This window comes from Cuculus canorus, chromosome 6, assembly GCF_017976375.1.
Source record: "Cuculus canorus isolate bCucCan1 chromosome 6, bCucCan1.pri, whole genome shotgun sequence".
Taxonomy (NCBI): domain Eukaryota; kingdom Metazoa; phylum Chordata; class Aves; order Cuculiformes; family Cuculidae; genus Cuculus; species Cuculus canorus.
The window spans coordinates 7,311,121-7,330,432 of NC_071406.1; the positions used below are offsets into that span (position 1 = coordinate 7,311,121).

The 19,312-nt window shown below is 39.1% G+C and overlaps 1 protein-coding gene across 17 annotated transcripts in view; it reads right to left on the minus strand.

The window, feature by feature from the left end:
• The window catches only part of R3HDM1 (R3H domain containing 1), a 90,319-nt gene continuing 71,007 nt past the window's right edge, over positions 1-19,312 (minus strand). For 3 of the 17 annotated variants that reach the window (XM_054070740.1, XM_054070741.1, XM_054070742.1), the window contains exons 18-28: positions 18,756-19,016; positions 18,119-18,239; positions 13,218-13,372; positions 12,522-12,670; positions 9,724-9,827; positions 8,953-9,120; positions 5,731-5,900; positions 5,404-5,554; positions 3,673-3,755; positions 2,810-2,894; positions 6-1,814 (exon numbers count right to left, since the gene is read on the minus strand). In XM_054070740.1, the coding sequence (XP_053926715.1) occupies positions 1,447-1,814; positions 2,810-2,894; positions 3,673-3,755; positions 5,404-5,554; positions 5,731-5,900; positions 8,953-9,120; positions 9,724-9,827; positions 12,522-12,670; positions 13,218-13,372; positions 18,119-18,239; positions 18,756-19,016 (1,815 nt within the window). In that variant the 3' untranslated portion in view covers positions 6-1,446. Of the gene's footprint in view, positions 1,815-2,809; positions 2,895-3,672; positions 3,756-5,403; positions 5,555-5,730; positions 5,901-8,952; positions 9,121-9,723; positions 9,828-12,521; positions 12,671-13,217; positions 13,373-18,118; positions 18,240-18,755; positions 19,017-19,312 lie in introns of all 17 variants that reach the window. The other 14 variants (XM_054070751.1, XM_054070748.1, XM_054070745.1 and 11 more) reach the window with 11 other exon arrangements.

Genomic DNA, 19,312 nt, shown 5'->3' on the forward strand with positions numbered 1-19,312 from the left:
AAGCAATAGCCTTAAGAAGAGAGCATATAGTTGCTTCTGATGACACAAACAGTCTTGCCAAAGGCCAATCACCAATCACTAGTTGACTCGGTCCCACCTCACCAAGAAGTGCCAAGAACAAGTATAAAAACTGATACCTGAAACCCTTTCTTTGGGGGAGAAAAAGTGACTGCCTTACCTGACAGGTGGGTTGATGGGCCTGGACCTCTCTTCCTTCATCAAGAAGAAATATCTTTTTGGTAAGAACTGCATGTCTCTGGCTCTGTCAAATGTTTTTCCTGGGAAAATCACTTTCTTTGGAAAGTTCTATTATATGTGTTACTTTTAAGTTCTTTTCTCACATTTGAAGGGATCCAAACCATTAGTGCATGTTCATGCTGGCTTCAGAAGACTCTCAAGTTCAAACGAGTGTACTAAATTTGTGTTTGTAAACATTTATTTTCTTGAACTGAAAAAGGCTTGCATCAGCACACATTGTACAGCCTTGCAAATTACACAAATTGAAAAAATTTTCTTTCATTTATGTGCAATGAATCTTTAATGTCCAGTGAGCATCTGCAAATGATGAAAACTTAAACCATTAAAAAGGTTTCCAGCACTTATCAAACACAATTATCTTAGCGTGAAAAGGAAGAGAAAGAGATCCATACTGGTGGGAACACAATTAAAGTGCAAACATTTTATCGATTGTGAAGATACATTTTAGTTTCTTCACACTTTCGCTAAAAAGAAGAAATATTAAAATGTGATTCAGTGAACATTCTTTGTAACCTATTCATATTCCCCTTTAAATAATTATTAAACTTGTTGGATCAGAAGCAAATCCTTCAGGGGTGCAACCTACTTGTAATTTCTTTTGATGCTGCTTGAATGAATCTCAAAAAGTAAATGGCCGTCTATAGAGTTAGTTACTTTAAAAAAAGGAAAAACAAGGGACAAAGAACAGGTTAACTTGAAGATTTTGGGTAGTCTGCTAGAAAATGAGTGTAATTCATTGAAAATGGTTTCTCTTTTCCCCTCCACCAATCCTCAGGTTCCTGCTTTGGAACGGACAGCTGTGTGCTGGCTGTGAAAAGGGATTATAAAATACAAATCTGAATATGGATTTTTATGAACGTTTGCTGTACAATAGAACTTTGGATCAGATACAGGAATTCAAAAATATAAAACAAACTACTATAAAAGTAGGGGGCATTTCGACAGCATTCCTTGTAGAAAGCTGCCTGTCTCGAAGAGGATTCCTTGCTATTGTCTGGGATTAACTCTGTACTTTTTTTCTTCATTTTGTTGGATCACTGGGTTATTTATTCTTCACTGGCTAATGTCATATGACAAAATATCCCAGGAGTCTCTATGAAGAGAACAGAAACCCCATCACATCAAGCCAATTAAGGAGAGGAGGACATGGAAGTAGTAAAGAAGTCTGAGTGTCCACTGATGTAACTGCTACTGAGAACTAGCCCTTTCCAGAACGTGAAAGTCGTAGTGCTTCTTGCTTGTTCTCAGCCTGAACTTGTTCACTGAGGTACTGCTTTGTTTCTTCAATGCATTCTGAGCAGCCGACATCGTAGGGAACATAGCTAGAACTGTGTACGTGGAAGCCAAGTCACTAGGTTTGGATGGCTCAGTGCTCACGCCGCTATCTCCGCTGCCACAGTAACGACGATGGTGCTGCTGTTGTGTTTGTAGACACTGTGAATCTCTCAGCCACCGGATCTTGGCACCAACTTTTAAAAGTTCTCCAAACAGTTTTTCTGCTTCTGTACGAGTTATGCCTTCTGGCAGTTCAGTAATTTCTAGAACTTTTCCCACAACTGAAACAAGAAAAACATTGAATCAAAATTGGTTGTTGTACTTCTTGATACAACAAACACAATGGAAAATATTTCATGATCCAGTTGGCCGAGACCAAACACATAGTCATTCGATTTCTGGTATTCTAGAGAGCCTTTTGCTTTCATGCTTGCTGTTTACTGCATGCTTTTATAAGCATACAATTAAAAGCTGAGAATACAAAGAAGGCCCTCAAAAGAAAGAAAAGATAATAATAAAATAATCAACACCTAATTTTGCAGCAGTCCTGAGAACTCACTACAGCATCTGACTGGCTTTGCCTCTCAACTCTTCACACATCACCACACTAAAAAACTAGTCTGTCTTCTCTCAAGAATCCCCTCCAGTAAGTGGTTAGGAAGAGCTGATTTATCTGCAAAGATAGTTAGTGATAGGAGGTAACACTTGCAACAAAAACTCATTCCAGTAAAGATATGAAGATACATGATGTCAGGTTTTATTTGGATGACATCTTTACCAACTCCAAGGAGCTAATTTGTCGATCTCCCGCATCTCCCCCAAATCCATGTGCTTATTTATATTAGAAGGAAAAAAAGAAAAAAAATAAGCATAAACTAAGTTGCAGTTTATATTTGATTTCACATTTCATGCAAGTAAAAGGAAGCAGAGGCACATATATTTAATATAGTGATATTTAATGTAACAATACAACAGAACTTACGGCCAGTACGCTGACAAACTTGCTTTTCCTTTTAGGACTAAACCTGATCTTCACTGGTCCTGTCTCTGGCCTTCAAAACAACACCTCATTTAACCTCATTTAACCTCCCCTCTTCCCCTCTCTCCTAATCAAGTCTTCCTCTCCATCCTTACGTTTCCAGTGTTTGCTGCGTCTGTTTCTGCCCAATCGCTCTTCATTCTGGCCCTTTTCTCACCTGTGCTTTCCTCATTACATTCCCAGCCCATCACCACAACTCATTTTGCTGGAGGACTGTGTCAATCAGCAATTCTATACCTGGTTCTCCTGCACCAAGATCTGCTGAAGCAGCCTTCTTTGCCGGTTTCTTTCCTCTGTTTCCATGTCTGTTTCCAGGTTGACACTAGAAAGATTGACATAAATGATGAACTTCAATGACAGTGCACCAGTATCATAACATTTCTAAGTTAGCTCAGTGAAAAACAATGCAGAGGAATGTCTAGAAAATAACCTGCACTACCATGTGAAAAGATTTTCATGTCCAATTTTAGTTTTGTAGTTTAGCAATCCTGCAGTCAGGCACATTCAATGCTTGGCTTCAGGAGAAACAAAGCAAATGATGAAAAACCACCTTAAATCTTCCTGGAGGAACACCCTACCACCCCCTGCCCATCACATCTTCTGGCTGATCTTGGGTAGAACTGTGCATGGTAGAGGTAGGGAGCCTGTGTGTCTGTCCCAAAAATTACATAGAGGCCAAAGCTCTTTAACTTTGTGAACATAAATATTTTACGTTTGTTTTTCTTAGAAGAAACAAACCCACTCTTTGTTTAGCAATCCCCATGTGCATTTTCTATTTTTCTGGAAACTGTTATCCAAATAAGCAAACATTCTCTCTCCATTTTTTGGAAATGCTGGTGAACTGCTTTAAAAAATAATCCATAATCTACGCTGTGCCTAAAGCTGAATTTCAGGAAAATGTTCCTTATTTGTGTTTTTTTTAATACAACAAACAAGAACAATGGAAGCATCAACACAGAATGAAACTGTTACTGGAAAGCAAGCATTTTCCACTCAATTACTTCTCTAATGGAACAACCTATTTCCCTATTCACAGTGGTTATAATGGCAGTCCTGAATTGTTTTTTTCAGTGTTGCCAGGAGATTGTTCTCTTTAATACCTGTTGGCTCGTTACTTGTCCACGTATCAAAGACGGTGGATTGTATTGCAGGGGTTGGCCAAGCAATGGGTATCTGGCATCTCCTTAAAGAGAAAGGTAATTAGAAGGGTTTTTCTGCTATATGAAATCTTCCTCCCAAGTTCCTCTTGCCATGTATATCTTACACAGAAGAGAAAGCAGAATAACTATGCACAAAGTTTGTGCATTTGGCTAGGCTAACAACAGAAGATGTGGCACGATTAAAATATGTCAGTCAGTCACGTACCGACCACCAGGTGAAAAGGTACAAGGCTTTCTTGCATAAGGACTATACTGGCAAACACACTACATACTTTTCTTCACTGCAGACTTATTGAAATCTTCTCATTTCAAAAAAAAAGCTTAATAAGGCTAAGGCTCCTCTTGGAGCACTGATTTAATGATTTTCATAGTTATGGCCCTGATTAGTGCCAGGTACATCTTCACATTCCTATTTGCGACAAGCATCCACAAAGACAATGGAATAGAAGTTTTCAGTAATCACAGGACATTAGGAAAGTGGAGGGGTATGCTTAACAACAGGCAACCGGGAATTTTAACATCAGAATACAAAGCAATGACAGAAACATTATGCAGAAAGTAAGACAGACATGAAAATAAGGTTTTCTTATCAATGAGGACAGACATACAGAACGTTTTGTAAATTTTGCTCTGTAAAAAAGACCCAGAGTTAATTAATTCCGAGTTTGGGAACCATACCAAGACCAAAGGGGCATTCTATAACTTGTTTGTTAAACCTTATCAACTATCTTATCAACATGTCAGTGAAAACTCCCTGTTTGCAGAGGACTGAAATTAATGGCCTCAAGCTGCGCCAGGGGAGGTTCAGATTACACATCAGAAAGGACTTTTTCACCGAAAGGGTTCTCAGGCGCTGGCAGAGGTTGCCCAGGGAGGTGGTTGAGTCCCCAATCCCTGGAGGTGTTTAAAGATGGATAGATGAAGTGCTCAGAGATATGGTTTAGTAGTGGACAGGTACAGTTGGACTTGATGATCTCAAAGGTCTTTTCCAATGAAACAATTCTATCATTTCTTCTACAAGGAATTTTCCCTGTCTTTGGGTGTGTACTATCTGAAATAAAAATCGAAGCAGCAACAGTACTGGCTAGAGGCTCCAGTCCCATTACGCTCATTTGTCTACAAAGGAATGAAGATTTCTTGCCTAGGTAGTGGTTTGATTCAGTGCATCATCAATTAATAAGCAAGCTTGGCAGAACACTGATCTCAACACTGCATTTCTATATCCTTTCCCCCCAAATGAAGATGTGCCTACCTAAGCAGTTAAGATCGGCCAGCCCCATGTTATTTTTTTCATCTTTGTAGCTCTAAAATTATATCTTTTGTGACAGTGTGTCTCAAGTTCTTGATACATGGTTACAACTTGAAGCTAAATTATATAGAACACTTTTTCTTAACATCCTGTGCTGATATAGGGAATTCCACATACGGGGAAGCTATGGGGAAGTTTCACAGTAACAAGAAGATCAAAGCTTTTGAGAATACAAGGGACAGTGTTGGCGCAGAGAGAGAAGGTGAAACCTTACATGATGTTTGAGTGGATCATTTCGATAGTCCTGTTTTAGCAGCATTTTACTGAATGGAGCCACAGTTTGTCAGAAAACAGCATATAACTTAGATTTTAAAACATTCAAATAGAGAATATCCACACACTTTTGTTAACTGAAAACATACCTTGTCCAGCGACAAAAGGTCTAGAAAACTGGGACACAACAGAAAGAGGTGTTAACGCAGGACGGATGTTCTTCATGTTTGGTAGCTGAGCTGGTGCTGGTGACTGGGCTGGCGAGGTGACAGGACTACCTAGTTGAGGACTATGCTGCAACTGGAATAAACAACAAGTTAGTGTTTTAAAAGGTACCCGCTTGAACAGGCCAAACACCACCCACCACGTTCAAAGACTGCAGTAACGTTACAATAGCTCTGTCAAGCACTATCAAAGCAAAAGATGCAATTCATGCAAATTACAAGTCAACCTGGAAAACAAAACATGATTCATACCTGTGCAGCACTGTCTAAAGTGCTAAGTTCTGTGGACTTCTGCCCCTTTTGATGGTCACAGTAATATTTATTCTGCTTCCACTGTGGAGGTGAATGGTTCCTAGGCTGAGGACCGTTCGGTATATTCAGCTGCATCATCACTACTCCTCCACCTGGTGGTGGTGCTACCGCTACAAGACAAGAAAGCAGGAGCACAGTTAGTTCAGCATTCATTACCATTTTCATTTTAGCAGAACAGACATGAATAAAAAACCAAAACAAACCAGAGTAATAACATAATGAATGTTTTGCTAAATAAGCTGCTGGATTCCAGAAAACTAGAGCAGTATCTTATGTATAATTATATTCCCACTATCAGATAAATTTGTGATAGTTAAATTAGAGACGACTGCCCACAACTACAAAAGGCAGTAGAACCACCAAAACTCATTATTGGAAGAAATGGTCCTGCTTCATAGTATCTGAAAGTATTCCACATTCACTGTAGTTACTGTCAGAGCAACATGTTGATGAACGTGATATTAAGCAAATATGCTTTATTTAAAAATAGAAGTTACCTAGCTACTTTCACTTGATAAATACGCACTCCAAATGTTTTCTCTGATATGCTACTGTACATTAGCCTTTAGTCTGAAGCAAAATTACTCTCATTTACCAGTTCTTTATAGGAGCTTTTTCTGGGCAGTGACTGCAAATCGATTCCCACATCCTGTACCTCTGAGCTACTGTGGTAGCTACAGAGAGGCCAAAGTCAGGGGAGATTAGCTGAAGAGCCAGCGCTGTTCCATTAGGTTTCGCACAGGGAGTCGTGACGAGAGGCTGCCCAAGAGAGAATCCGCCTTCCCCCTTTGACCTGTCTCTGTCCCAGGTAATTTATATAACGTCCTGTTTACTTGTAAATGGTTGCTTGCAATTTCCTTCTCTGCTCTACCCACTGTTTACAGCATTTCTCAGAAACCACAATTAAAACACATGGTTTAAACATAATTTAATCATCCGCTTTTAAAGAGGGAGCCTACAATCTTCTCAATTTACTACCTACGTCATATCAGTTAGGAGCAGTCAGATACAGACTATAAAATGCACTCATCTTCCGTTTTTTAAAATAGACTGTTGTTTTTATTACCCCCGGCTCCACAAAATGAAACAGACTCCTTTGAAAAACCAAACCAAATTATGTAGAATAACGAACTGATATTAAAACTACATTAGCTTTTGTAAACAATGTTCTGAGTAATATATAACACAATGGTTTCCACGTGTGTATGTAAACCTGAGATATACCAAACATCCACACAGACTACGTTTTACACAAGAAAATTGGTTTAATTTTAATATTCTATGCATATATTCACAAATATTAGAAGTGATACTTATTTACATCTTACTGTTTTATAATGCAGCATTTTACTCGGCAGCACTCTGTATACATCTTTGACTTATCTCTCGTTTCCAAGAACTGGAACACCCAACAAAACCATGATTTTTCAAAGCCATCTACAGTTCCAGTTCTAAAGAAGTGTCACAATCTGAAAATGCTACTTAAACCATAAAAGGAAAGCTTCATACATGCAGGCTTGTTCTTTCCACTACTTCTGGTTCCAGACCACTTCAGTATAGGAAAACAAATGGAATACTTTTCCTACACTAGTGTACTGACAAAATGACACTTTGTAGACACTCTATGACCTGTCAAAACCCATCAGAAGGGCAACCCCGAACGAATCCTTGAAAGGCTCCCTAGATTTGCAGTCCGATCGTCTACAACATTTTCAAATGAGAAGAAACACAACTGTTGCTTGTCTCCGTATATCCTCATTGTCTGCACCTCGGTGGACTTGATTCATCACCTCAGCATCCCTGACTGAAAAGCTTTATTCTCTCAAAATTTGTTCTCCCAATTTCAGATTCTTTAAATCGGTTTAACAGATTTGAACTAGGCCTTCAAAACTGCATATGCCCAGCACCACTAGGAGAGATGAGGGGGTAGAAGAATCATAGAATTGTTAAGGTTGGAAAAGATCTCTTAGATCATCCAGTCCAACCATCAACACACCACTAACGTGCATACTGGACCATGTCCCAAAGCACCACACGTACATGATTTCTGAACACCTCCAGGAATGGCGACTCCACCACTTCCCTGTTCCAAAGCTTCTCCACTCTTTCAGGAAAGAAGATTTTCCTAATATCCAATCTAAACATCCCCTGGTGCAACTTGAGGTCATTTCCTTTTGTCCTATCACTTGTTACTTGGTTGAAGAGACCAGCACCACTTTGCTAAAACCTCCCTTCAGGCAGCTGTAGAGAGCAATAAGGTCACCCTTCTGCTTCTTCTCCAGCTCCCAGTTCCCTCAGCTGCTCCTCATAACGCCTGTGCTCCAGACAAACAGAACAAATGAATGCGAGACTGATTTTAAGACACCCTGAAATGCTGGTCTTCCAGACTTAAAGCCAAACAAACTTTAAGAAAATGGAAACAAAACTAAACTTGCCCACAAATTAATCCAGCTTTCTTGCCACGTAACTGCATGTTATATATTTACTCATAAAAAGACTAAAAATATCTGAAAAGCTAAATGTTTGTAAGAAACACCACATCTATAATGGAATCTAGGTCACTGACCTAGAGTTGTTTAATCTATTGCTTGCTTGCAAAATACTGAGAGCCCAGTATTTCAGATTACCCCTTTTGGGCAACCAAACGTTTAACCTATCGAATTCCAGCAGTACTGGTGTGCTCACAGGGCTGTTCTATAACCTCTTGTTTGGAGGCTAAACCTAGCGCTCTTGATTACCTGACCTGTCCATCAATTTTATAGTTGGAAATTAAGTGCTTAAGTGCCTGGATATTAACACTTATGAACATTTCATGGCTATGACACGCTCTGTCACTACTGTTTTCACGCACCATTGAGGCTGCTATTTATACACCCTTTACAAATTACCTAAATATTTTGTAGATCAGCATTCTGAACCTGATGCAAGTAGTTCTGCTGGCACTTATCTGCCGCCTTCAAGCTGCCCCCATGGCTGTGGCTTCACTGAAGTTAAGGTTGTCATTTTTAAAGTTAAAATAACAGCAATTCAGATGAAGCATCACAAAAAAAACCCAAAATAAAACTTACAAGTTTTTCTAGCACGTAGCCATGAAATCAATCTGATAATTGATGACAGACTTCTAGACAGAATGGCTTAGATGAAAGTCTCAATAAAATATACCTTTTATTGGCTGCATGATGGAAAGAGTAGTGGGCGAGCTTTTACATGATGAGGGTAGAGACACTATGCTGTAGTGCACAATGGAAGCAGCCTGTTGTGACTTTGACTTTGATGAAGGTGGCAGTAATGTAGGAGGTGATGGCTTCTGACTTGAATGGTTGCTATAAACTATGAAAGCAAAAGCAGTAGGTGAAGCTACCACACAAACAAAAAGCACAACACCCCCACACAGCTTAGGAGTATTTCATTTAGCTTTTCGGCAGGTCAAAAAACTGCCACTCTTCTGTGTCCAAACACAGAACACTTTCAATTTTCACCCAATTCTGAGGAACTCTTAAGACAATCACAACTCCTACTCCTTTCAGTGCGATCTAGAATGCTTCAGAGTAGAAGAGCCAAGCACACCACTTCCAAAATGTACCTTGCTTTTGTTCTACCAAATGTAACCCCAAATCTCAATTTTTTCAGACTCATATAGCTCTTCAGAAGATGAAAGTACTTCTTCTGAGAAAGTAACTCCCACGTCTGTCTCAACACACAAGCAGACACACGAGGCATTTTGATAAGTTAGTGAGTTCTAAGAATGTAAATTGAGAGCTTTCAGTGACAAATTGAGATGTCAAGTTAATCTGCCTCCAACATAACTTTAAAAATGGGACACAGAGGGAAATATAATAGCTGTTAATTCCAAATAAACTCCTTAATAGCAGATATCCAATCCCCCAGCATAATATTTGTGAAGTCTTTCAATTAAAAACTGTATTCCCCAACCTGCACACTGCTGTCCTTGGAGCTGCTGAGAGTTGCATGGTGATGATGTTCTAGGAAACTGTATCTGCTCTGATCCAGGTGGCTGCAAATATCCTAGTGATGAACTGTAATAACGATAATAAAAAAAGAACATGACTAATAGGCATTTATGCTGCTCTCATTTATTTAATGATGACTGCTGCATTTGCTGTCTACATGTACTGCAAATCACTGAGATTCTGTTCATCTTAAAATCAATCATATTCCCACCTACCTACAAATCTAGCTCATTCTTCAGAAGACTGAGTATCCACATCTCTTCCTGGACAAAAACTTATGCTCTGCATGCATTAAGAAGCTGTACAAATTCACCTATTTCAATTTACTATTTTCGTGTCAATGTTGCCATAAAGACATATGGAATAATAATAAAGAGACAATTTGTCGTCTTGCCCAGTTACCCAGAATTAGGTCTCAGTTAAACCATCGCCACAGAAACCGTCACGAGGATTTCGGCTGGAGGCTGGCCCCACGCAGCTGAGGCAGCTTATTCTGCACTCCAATCGAGCACACATCTGCTTCAGTGTGAAGTAACACAGCTTTAAGGGATGGTTGCCTTGCCAAATATCTACTAAAAAGGGTGTGGGAAATGCAAAAAACACCAGACATGGAAGATGATAGAATCACAGAATGGTTTTGGTTGGAAGGGACCTTAAAAAGGATCCAGTTCCAATCCCCCTGCCTTGGGCAGGGTCACCTCCCACTGGACCAGGCTGCTCAAGGCCCCGTCCAACCTGGCCTTGAACACCTCCAGGGATGGGGCAGCCCCAGCTTCCCCGGGCAACCTGCGCCAGGGCCTCATCACCTTCACAATAAAAAATTTCTTCCTCATATCTAATCTAAATCTCCCCTCTTTCAGCTTAAAACCATTCCCCCTCATCCTAGCCACGCACTCCTCGATAAAGAGCCCCACCCCAGCTTTCCTGTAGCCCCATTCAAGTACTGGAAGACTGCAGTAAGGTATCCCCAGAGCCTTGTCTTCTCCAGGCTGAACCACCCCAACTCTCTCAGCCTGTCCTTGTACAGCTCAAAGAGACAAAACAATCCTACATTTGTTTGTAATATGTAGGAAAAGGATAACTTTAGAAGTTTATTTATGCCAGGTATTTCTCAGGGCATTCAGAGATAAAAACAGATAAGTAACAGCCACAGGCAGATTCTGTCATACCACTGACTGATCATATTCCCAGAGCCACAACATCAGGTTGGTGGACCGTAGTTAGAACGGTGCCTATAGAATCATGTACTTAATTTCTGTACTAACACATAAAACATTCTGAGAGAACAAGAAAAGAATTATTACTTGACTTTGTAGAAAAAGGGAGATGTAATCCTGTTGGGCTTACCGTTTTTACCTGTATTGTCACAGGAAGTTTGTTCCATCCTTTGTCCCACGGTTCAATTATATAATTTTAATTTAAACATTCCCTTCTGTTAAAGCAGACAAAACTGGGTGAAAAGTAAACCAGATGGGTTTATATCTGCATGGATGTGTGCTTTCACACAGCTTCTTGTCTGGCTACTGATTACAGTTTTCAAGAGTGACTTGTAGGTTTGAGACTATTCAGTTCCTGCAGAGCAGCGTTCTTTCCTTGTCAAAGTGCTGCAACATAGCTACTATGATAAAAGTGAGATGCTGTCATTAGCTGCTAGTCTGCTCTGAATTCCAAACAAATGTTTCCCTGTTCAGAAGAGAGGGACATTCTAAGCAACACAAAAGAGGAAGCAACAAAACTTACTTCAAAAAAAGTCTTGGATTATGCCTACCTCTGACTTCACTGAACCTCACATATAACTACAGAAGAAAAGGATAAAAAGAATCTTCAGATACAAATAACAAGAATTCACATTTAAACAGATGAAACCATGAAGCGATGACACAAATACTATTTAAGCCTCTGCACTCACAAAAGGATGATGCAAGCTTCCTACTGTTGCAGCTTGTTTAGAAGCTGCAAGCAAGGTATTCTTAAACGATGCACGTTTATAAGTTCAAAAAAAGTATAAAACTGTACAAAACACCCTACTATAAAAACCACAAAACCTCCTGTAACAAGCATTAAATCCTAATGAATTCTTTTAGGCATCTGCCTACCCATCCTCTCACAAGTACTCAAATTGTGCTGGGGACACAGATGCATACACAGGGTCTGTACATGTCGAACAATTTGCTCTTATCAAGGTAGATAAAAATAAACAAGTTATTTACCAAATAAAACCCAAGCACAAGAAAAAGTTCCTGTGCTTGCTTCATAGCCAGCTTTATGCCAGCAGGCCTCATTAGTTACATGGACAAAGCAAGCTATGCTCCTTCCAGACAAAGCTCCAAAAAAAAGGTCAGTCAAGTCTTCTTCTGGGACTGAATTTCTCTTTTCTCTACACCTTATTAAAAGTAACACCTTTGACAAAACTAGTGAATAGTTGTTTTGAATGTCATGGCAAAAACACACGGCTACTGAACACACTGGTGTTCCATATGTAAGAAAGGGAATGCAGAAAACAGATGTGGAAATGTAGCAAAGGGTTGCTGAAAGTGACACAGAAACAATGTTTTCCAGTCTAACAAGCGTATCCCAATTAAAGCAGTACTGGTTCTTTTAGTTAATTGCATAAAAGCAAAAATAAGAAGATACTATAGTGCCTGTAAGTCTGCCTTTACAATACATTTTAATATATGCCATACCATACCAGACCTTGTCAGTTACTGCAAGGCAATTAAGCCTAGTTGCTGAGAAATCAAATACCCAAGTTAAACTCACCTTAAATTATTCTGTTGACCTGATGGAATGACACTGTAGTAAACTGGCATTCCTGTTGTGGGCAATCCTTGATTTGGCTGACTGGGAATTATAACAGGCTGTTGATATGTTTGCTGGGGCACTGCTTGGGAACCTTGAGGCACCGAAACCTACAATTGACAAGACGTTAAGATTTTCTTCTGCAGCCGATGCTTCTTTCTGCCTCTTGACCATCATCTAGTTTATAAAAATCTTTCAAAGAAACAGAAACGGACAGATCTGCTGGAGTTCTGTAAAGACTAGTGATAACAGTGTTTGAAATAATAGTACTCAATTAAAAAACTTCTTATATTCTTCCCACGAAATGGAAATGTTGGTTCTGAGAGATTCTATAAATTAACAAAAGAGATTTTCGCTGCAACAGAAAGCGGGGCAGCTGGAAGGGAAATCTTATAAGCTTTTTCTTCCCCATTCTCCAAACAAAAATTAACAGAGCATTTAGCTTTCACCAGGACTGGAACTTGTACATTTGTGATAGATTTTCTTCTCACTTCAATTGTAAGGGTTTCTACTTGCTTCTTTTTCAAATTTCTGTCCCCAGGGTCACCTTTGGCACCTGCCTGCAGCTTTCCGCACTTTAAGAAGCAACGCATTTTAAAAAACCCAAAGCTCACATACACAGAAGAGTGACTGGCAAGTTATGATTAAATTACCCACCTGATACGATGGCACTGAAGGATATGGAACAATCACACCTTGAATTTGATTCCCAATGTTGCTGTGTTGGCCACTGACTAGATTTTGATTCTGAGACGGCTGAACTCCAACTAAACCCTGGTAGTTTTGCTGCTGGTTAGGCAGAACCTGGTAACCTGAAAGTATACATTTAAATCTTATTTTGAAATAATGAATGCATTTTATACACAGTTTATACACCTGTGTGAAAACTAGGTGTAGCACTTTCCAACGGCTTTTAAAATCTGTCAGCTTCATAGGAGTTGAACTTGTCATGCATGTAAAAAGAAGTCAACATAAAAATTAACAATTTATTCGTTTGGATCCAGTGTGAAATACTACACATCCTACTTGCAATGCTACTCTCGCAGACTTGCAATATTTATTTATACTCTAGTGAGTTACGTGCACAAACACTTTAATTTAGAAGTGAAAGCCAAAAGCATTTGAACAAACCATGCTAGGTAATACCAACCCTCATTAATTGTCTATTATCATGAACAAGGCCATTGTAGGTACTTTAGTTTTGAAATTCTAGTTACTCGAAATCTGAATTTCTGAAATCTGTAGTGGTAAAACCACCTAGAAACTGAGACAAAACCTTCCAGGTAAAATCTATGTCCATATACAATGGAAGAAATCATGTACTCAAAGTAACCCTGGGGTAAAAAAAAAAAAGAAAGCTGTTCCTTTTCACCCATCTACAGGGCATCTACAACAATTTACCATTGCTTAAACTGGTATCCTCTGCTATCTTTAAAAAATGGCCTAAAAGAGCTCCAAACTCAAACACCAACCCCTCCAAACCCCAGCAATGAGTGCCAAACAGCAAACCTGTGCATTTATTAGGTCCAACCTTAACCTGTGCTGTTTTTCTCTTTCCTTTTACAGCATCCAGCAGGTAACTGCTACCATGATCAAAACACATGCAGAACACCAGTAAAGCTCTTTTTGTCATACTGTATTACACAGACTGTGCTACTTACCACATCAGCAAAACTCCATAACTATCAGTGTTTGAGACAAAGCCAATTATTGCTCCAGAATAACCAAAATGGGCTTGTCAAGACACACTGATGACAGGAAGAGTCTGTGTTTAACTTGGACACATTCACTTTCTACTGACCTTGACATTCCCCCTGCTCTCTATCTGGTATGGAAATATTATAAAGCATAGACCTGCAAAAACTCACTTGGATTCTTTTTTAAACTGTGTTTAAAAAATTGCATGGTCTATTCTGAAAATCACTATTTGAGTAACAACACACTTGTGCTTGCAAATAAAACTGACCAACGTTCACTGCTTACCCACACAGAGAGAATGCAGTGAACATTGTGGATTAACAGTCAAGTATCTGCCCCTAGAAATTGCAATAATAAAGACTACAAAAAGACTGTTAATAAAATCAAATATTGTTTCAATTAGAAGGAGAATGGTCCAGTTTGTTACAATCAAGAGCTACTCATTAGACACACAACACTATAAATATTTTCAGAGTACTATACAAAACTTCAGAACATGCTTGAATCAGGATTAGTAATTATAATTCTTAGTAACTCTCAAATTTGAACTATGCACAAAAATCTCTCTCATATCTGTAATAAATAAAATGCTTAAATGTGCTTTGCTTCAAAATGATCTGTGGTACCTAAAAAGCAGCAGAATGTGAAGCTGCAGTAGGCGACAGATACAATCAATACATCTGCAACTTAAACCCCTCATTTTCCAGAAATAGTAAAGCAGCTGTGAATATTTTTCAGCTTTTTCTGGCACTCTTGGAGACAGACATAATCAATTTTGCAAGCAGAGAGAATGGGAACAATATAAATTGACTGCCAAGAAGGTTCCTCACAGCATCCCAAAGAATGGTCTATTTTTAGCTTCACAATTTCACCTCTGCATAGAGAGTGGTCAGACAGAAATGCAGTGCTCAGCAGAAACTCCACACCTGCCAGAGCAGATTGTCTCACTACACAGAAACACTAGATTAAGAAAACCAAGCGTATTTCTTAATATTTAAGTAATGAAAAATATATCACTGTTAATCCTGGAAAAGTTACCTTGGAGAATGTAGAAATACATTTCCTAAATTACGCAAAGAGTAAGAAACAGCCTTTACTCAAGAACAGAAAAGCAAGTACAATCACTTGGTTAACAAGTATAGCTTGATTAGAACTACTACAACCATAATTACAACTGCAATGTTTTTATCACTGGCCGTTGTGCAACAAGCTAGGGAACATCAGGTGATGCTCCTGCAGTAACTGTAGTTCAGGTAAGACTTATAATCAACCTGTAGTTAGGTCTCATGGTAACTGGACCCTCGTTATCATCGCAAAGGAAATGTCTTTTCCTTAGAGTCATCTTCTCCCTCTGTCTTCTGAGCAACCAAAGCGGTTTTAATAAAAGCAAATCCCACAAATGTTTCACCTGAAACCCCTTTGGGAAGGAAGCCAAGAAGCAGCTGAAAAAGAGACCGGTTCACTGTGAGAAATGTAAACCTCTCAGACAGTGTTACGGCCCCGAATCCAACCACTCATCAAGAAAGCCAGGCCATTCCATAACATGAAATTAAAAGTGGCTTCAGTAGTCATGCTCTCAGAAGCTGTCATCTTTTATCTAGATTGTCATTGGGAAGTTATTTCATAGTTAGTAACCACTTCATAAAGTGAATAAAACCCACAGCTTTTATGTAATGCAACATTCATTAGTTGTCATTTCAGACCCGACTCACTGCTACAGCGGCAAAGTAACATGTGGCCTTTTGTCTTAAAACCAGCTGTTGCTAAAAAGCATCGGACACTTTGGATGTAGCTTTTTAGTATTTGTCAACAAATACTTAAGTTGTAAAATAAATCTATGAGGGAATTTTCAATACACCATCACATGAACAGTTTACAGAACAGAAAACGCAACGCAGAACCTTCCATCTCTAGAATGCTGATTCAAGCTTGCTGATGAAGCAGTAAATGGGAGCCAGCAGTGGTAAGTCAGCAATTTGCATATTTTGAGTTAAACACTAATTTTGCAGCTGCTACTAAAACACTTCTCCTCATCATTAGTATTGGTAAACACCAAGTAACCAAACAGGATTGAATTCTTGGCTGGACCACCCCGACACTACTCAAACACAACCCCTCACGGTCACAGTTACAGGTACAGGGTACATTATCAAAATAGTAAAGCAGCTTCCCGCACAGCTTTCTTACATAATTTCTTCTAGGACACGGAGAGAGATTTTAGCTGCCAACACTTTTCACCTTGTCCACACTACAAACAGTGCAATTCAGTCAAATAAAGAGCTAAAAATGTGGAAGAAAAACTTATTTACCTTACTTACCCAATTCCTCCCTTTGCATCTTGGTGCTAATGCACCATCACTCCAAGCTTTCAAGTTCAGATGGTTTTGTTTCACTACCTGTACTCGCTAGGCTTTCTCTAGTTTAGAGCATGTGTGTGCTGCTCACACCAGGTGTCCCCATAAATGGAAAGGTCACCAAGTCACCCCAGCCCAGCCTCAGACTTTTTGCTATTAAGTAGTGTAGGTATTGAAAAGTCTGAGGAAGGAAAGCAGGTTGTGTAATACCTCTGGATAACACATCATTAACACCAGCAGATAAAATAAATAACAAAAATGAGTAATCTGTTTTCCTTTGAAAAAATGTCAATATACTTTCCCTTCCAAGAGGGAAAGCGGTGATCTATTCTGCGGTAAAACAGGTAGTAACTGTATTTTAAAATGATCCAACAACCCTACCATAAGTGGGCATCACATCTTGATTCTGCAATGAAAGAATCCCATCTAAATTAGTGAACTGACCCCTGAATAGCAACTTAATTTGCTGCTGCTACTGGAGCATTTCCTAGAACTGCAAAACAGGAAGCCATCCCTCTTAAGGCTACTTCAGCTGTAAAGAAATCCAGTTATTACTTGTGAAAGTCAATCTTTCATTCTATTTCTGTAGAGCAAGACACAGTTTGGGGCAGGGGAAGGAACTATAAACACTCCTCTTCTTGATGGAAATTCAAAAGGACACTAATGCATTGAACTAAGACATGGTACCAAAGCTGTATTGTTAAGGGTCTCTGCCTCCAAACACCACTAGTTACTTCTCAAAGTTTTGACCGTGAGTCATTACTCAGAAGTAATTTTATTCCAGGAATCCAAATCTTACTGAACAAGTCATAATCATATTCTTAAGTACAGATTATCTTAATAATGGCAGCTACAATTACCATTTGTAAGAAAAGAAAAGACAATAGGAAAAAAAGGAGACAGAAATACAGCTTGGTAACATTCATAGAAAGGGAACTCAGATAGTAGAAAAGTCTTTACTAAAAACAGGAGGAGCAGAAAACTAATTAAAACCATCCAGTCTCGTTATATATTCTATTCAATACCCAGATATCTTTAACGGTAGGACAGAAATACAAACTAAAATGGCATCACTATATCTTCTGCTTAGCAAACTTTTCATCCCACAACATCTAAATTACTGTCTTTTGTTTGGGACTTCCAATTAAGCTACACCTCTGCAATGTTACATCATTAAAGGGTACTAATTAATGGTACTTGGCAAGATACTGAGAAGTTAGTTACTAAGTTACAAGTTTTTTTAAACTATTAATTATAAACTTAAAAAAGGTGGTAACAGCCTATAATTGGAGTTACAGCATGAGTCACTCATAGTAAAGTTCAGGAAAATTGAGATTTGAACCCAAACTGACTCAATTTTTTTGACCTCAGAGCAGTTACACTTTGTATCTTGCATCTGAACTTTTAGTTTATTAGCAATTACACAGCAAAATGAGTTTTAAAAGCAAAATTAGGAGAATAAACATGCAAGGTTTCCCAACGAAATGCTGAAGAAGTTCAACAAACCTGTTTGCTGTCCAGGCTGTGCCAGTGGCTGGGTTTGCTGCGTGTTGTAATGGACAGAAACAGGTCGGTATTGTGGACTGGAGTGCGGATACTGGTTGGGGGTACAATAACAAGGTGGCATCTAAGAACAACAATTAAAAGAGATTCACTAGCTGCCAGTTTATAGAAGGCAGACGTCTAAATGCAAAAAAGAATCGCGTGACAAAAGAAAGATGCAAAACTTATTGAAAGGTGCAACTAATGTTAAATGATTTAGCAATTAAAAAATACTTTTACTACATCCAACTCTACATCATTTAGAAATTCCATCTCTAATGGGTGATTTCTTCTAGCTTCATCATAGAAGTAACAACTCCCGATTTCTGCAAAGAAACACCCGAGATATGAGAAAACTATGCAGAACATAAGCTTTACCAGCTATAGGTAAATAGGAAAACCTTGCTGATTATTCCTCCTCTAGTAAATTGAAATCATTCATTTCAAAGCACACAAGCCAAAAAAAAACCCAACCCATGAATAAAAACAGTCAGCTGCAGTTTAACAGGGAACCCCACACCATATAAAAAGCTCACGAATAGAACAGCATGTTCAATTTTTAAGTATAGCTTTTGGAAGGATGGAGACAGAGCCACGGTACCTGTGGCACAGGCTGCTGCATGTAACCCTGCTGCTGGAGAACTTGCTGGTTGACAGAGTGGCTGGATGTCGAGTAGCCCGGAGCAGAAACTGGCTGGCCGGACGCTGGTGGAGGTGGAGCAGTGGCAATGATATAACCAGGCTGCTGTGAGGGCTGGAGGACCACAGTGGACTGGAACAGAGCAGTATGAGGTTCAGCTGGGTCAGGAGGTGGCTGGCGGGCAAGACTCATATGGCTGAATTGTGATCCTAGGTTGTCTTGCTGTAACAGTTAAAAAAAGGGGAAAAAATCACATTCACAAATGCACATTCAAGTAAAAAAATAATAAAAAAGCCAAATATCTCAGTAAATTGTTTCAGACAAGCGCATATCAAATTACTGTGCATTAGTGATGCCAGCCAAAGAACAACAGGGAAGAGCAAGATGGAACACAGCAGTAAATTATCTCATGCCAACAGCAGGGAAGAACATCCACATCCAGAGACTTCACTCACTCTACTGCAAATATCCAATTTTTGGATTACATCTGCCTTGATCTACTTAGTGTTATGTACACC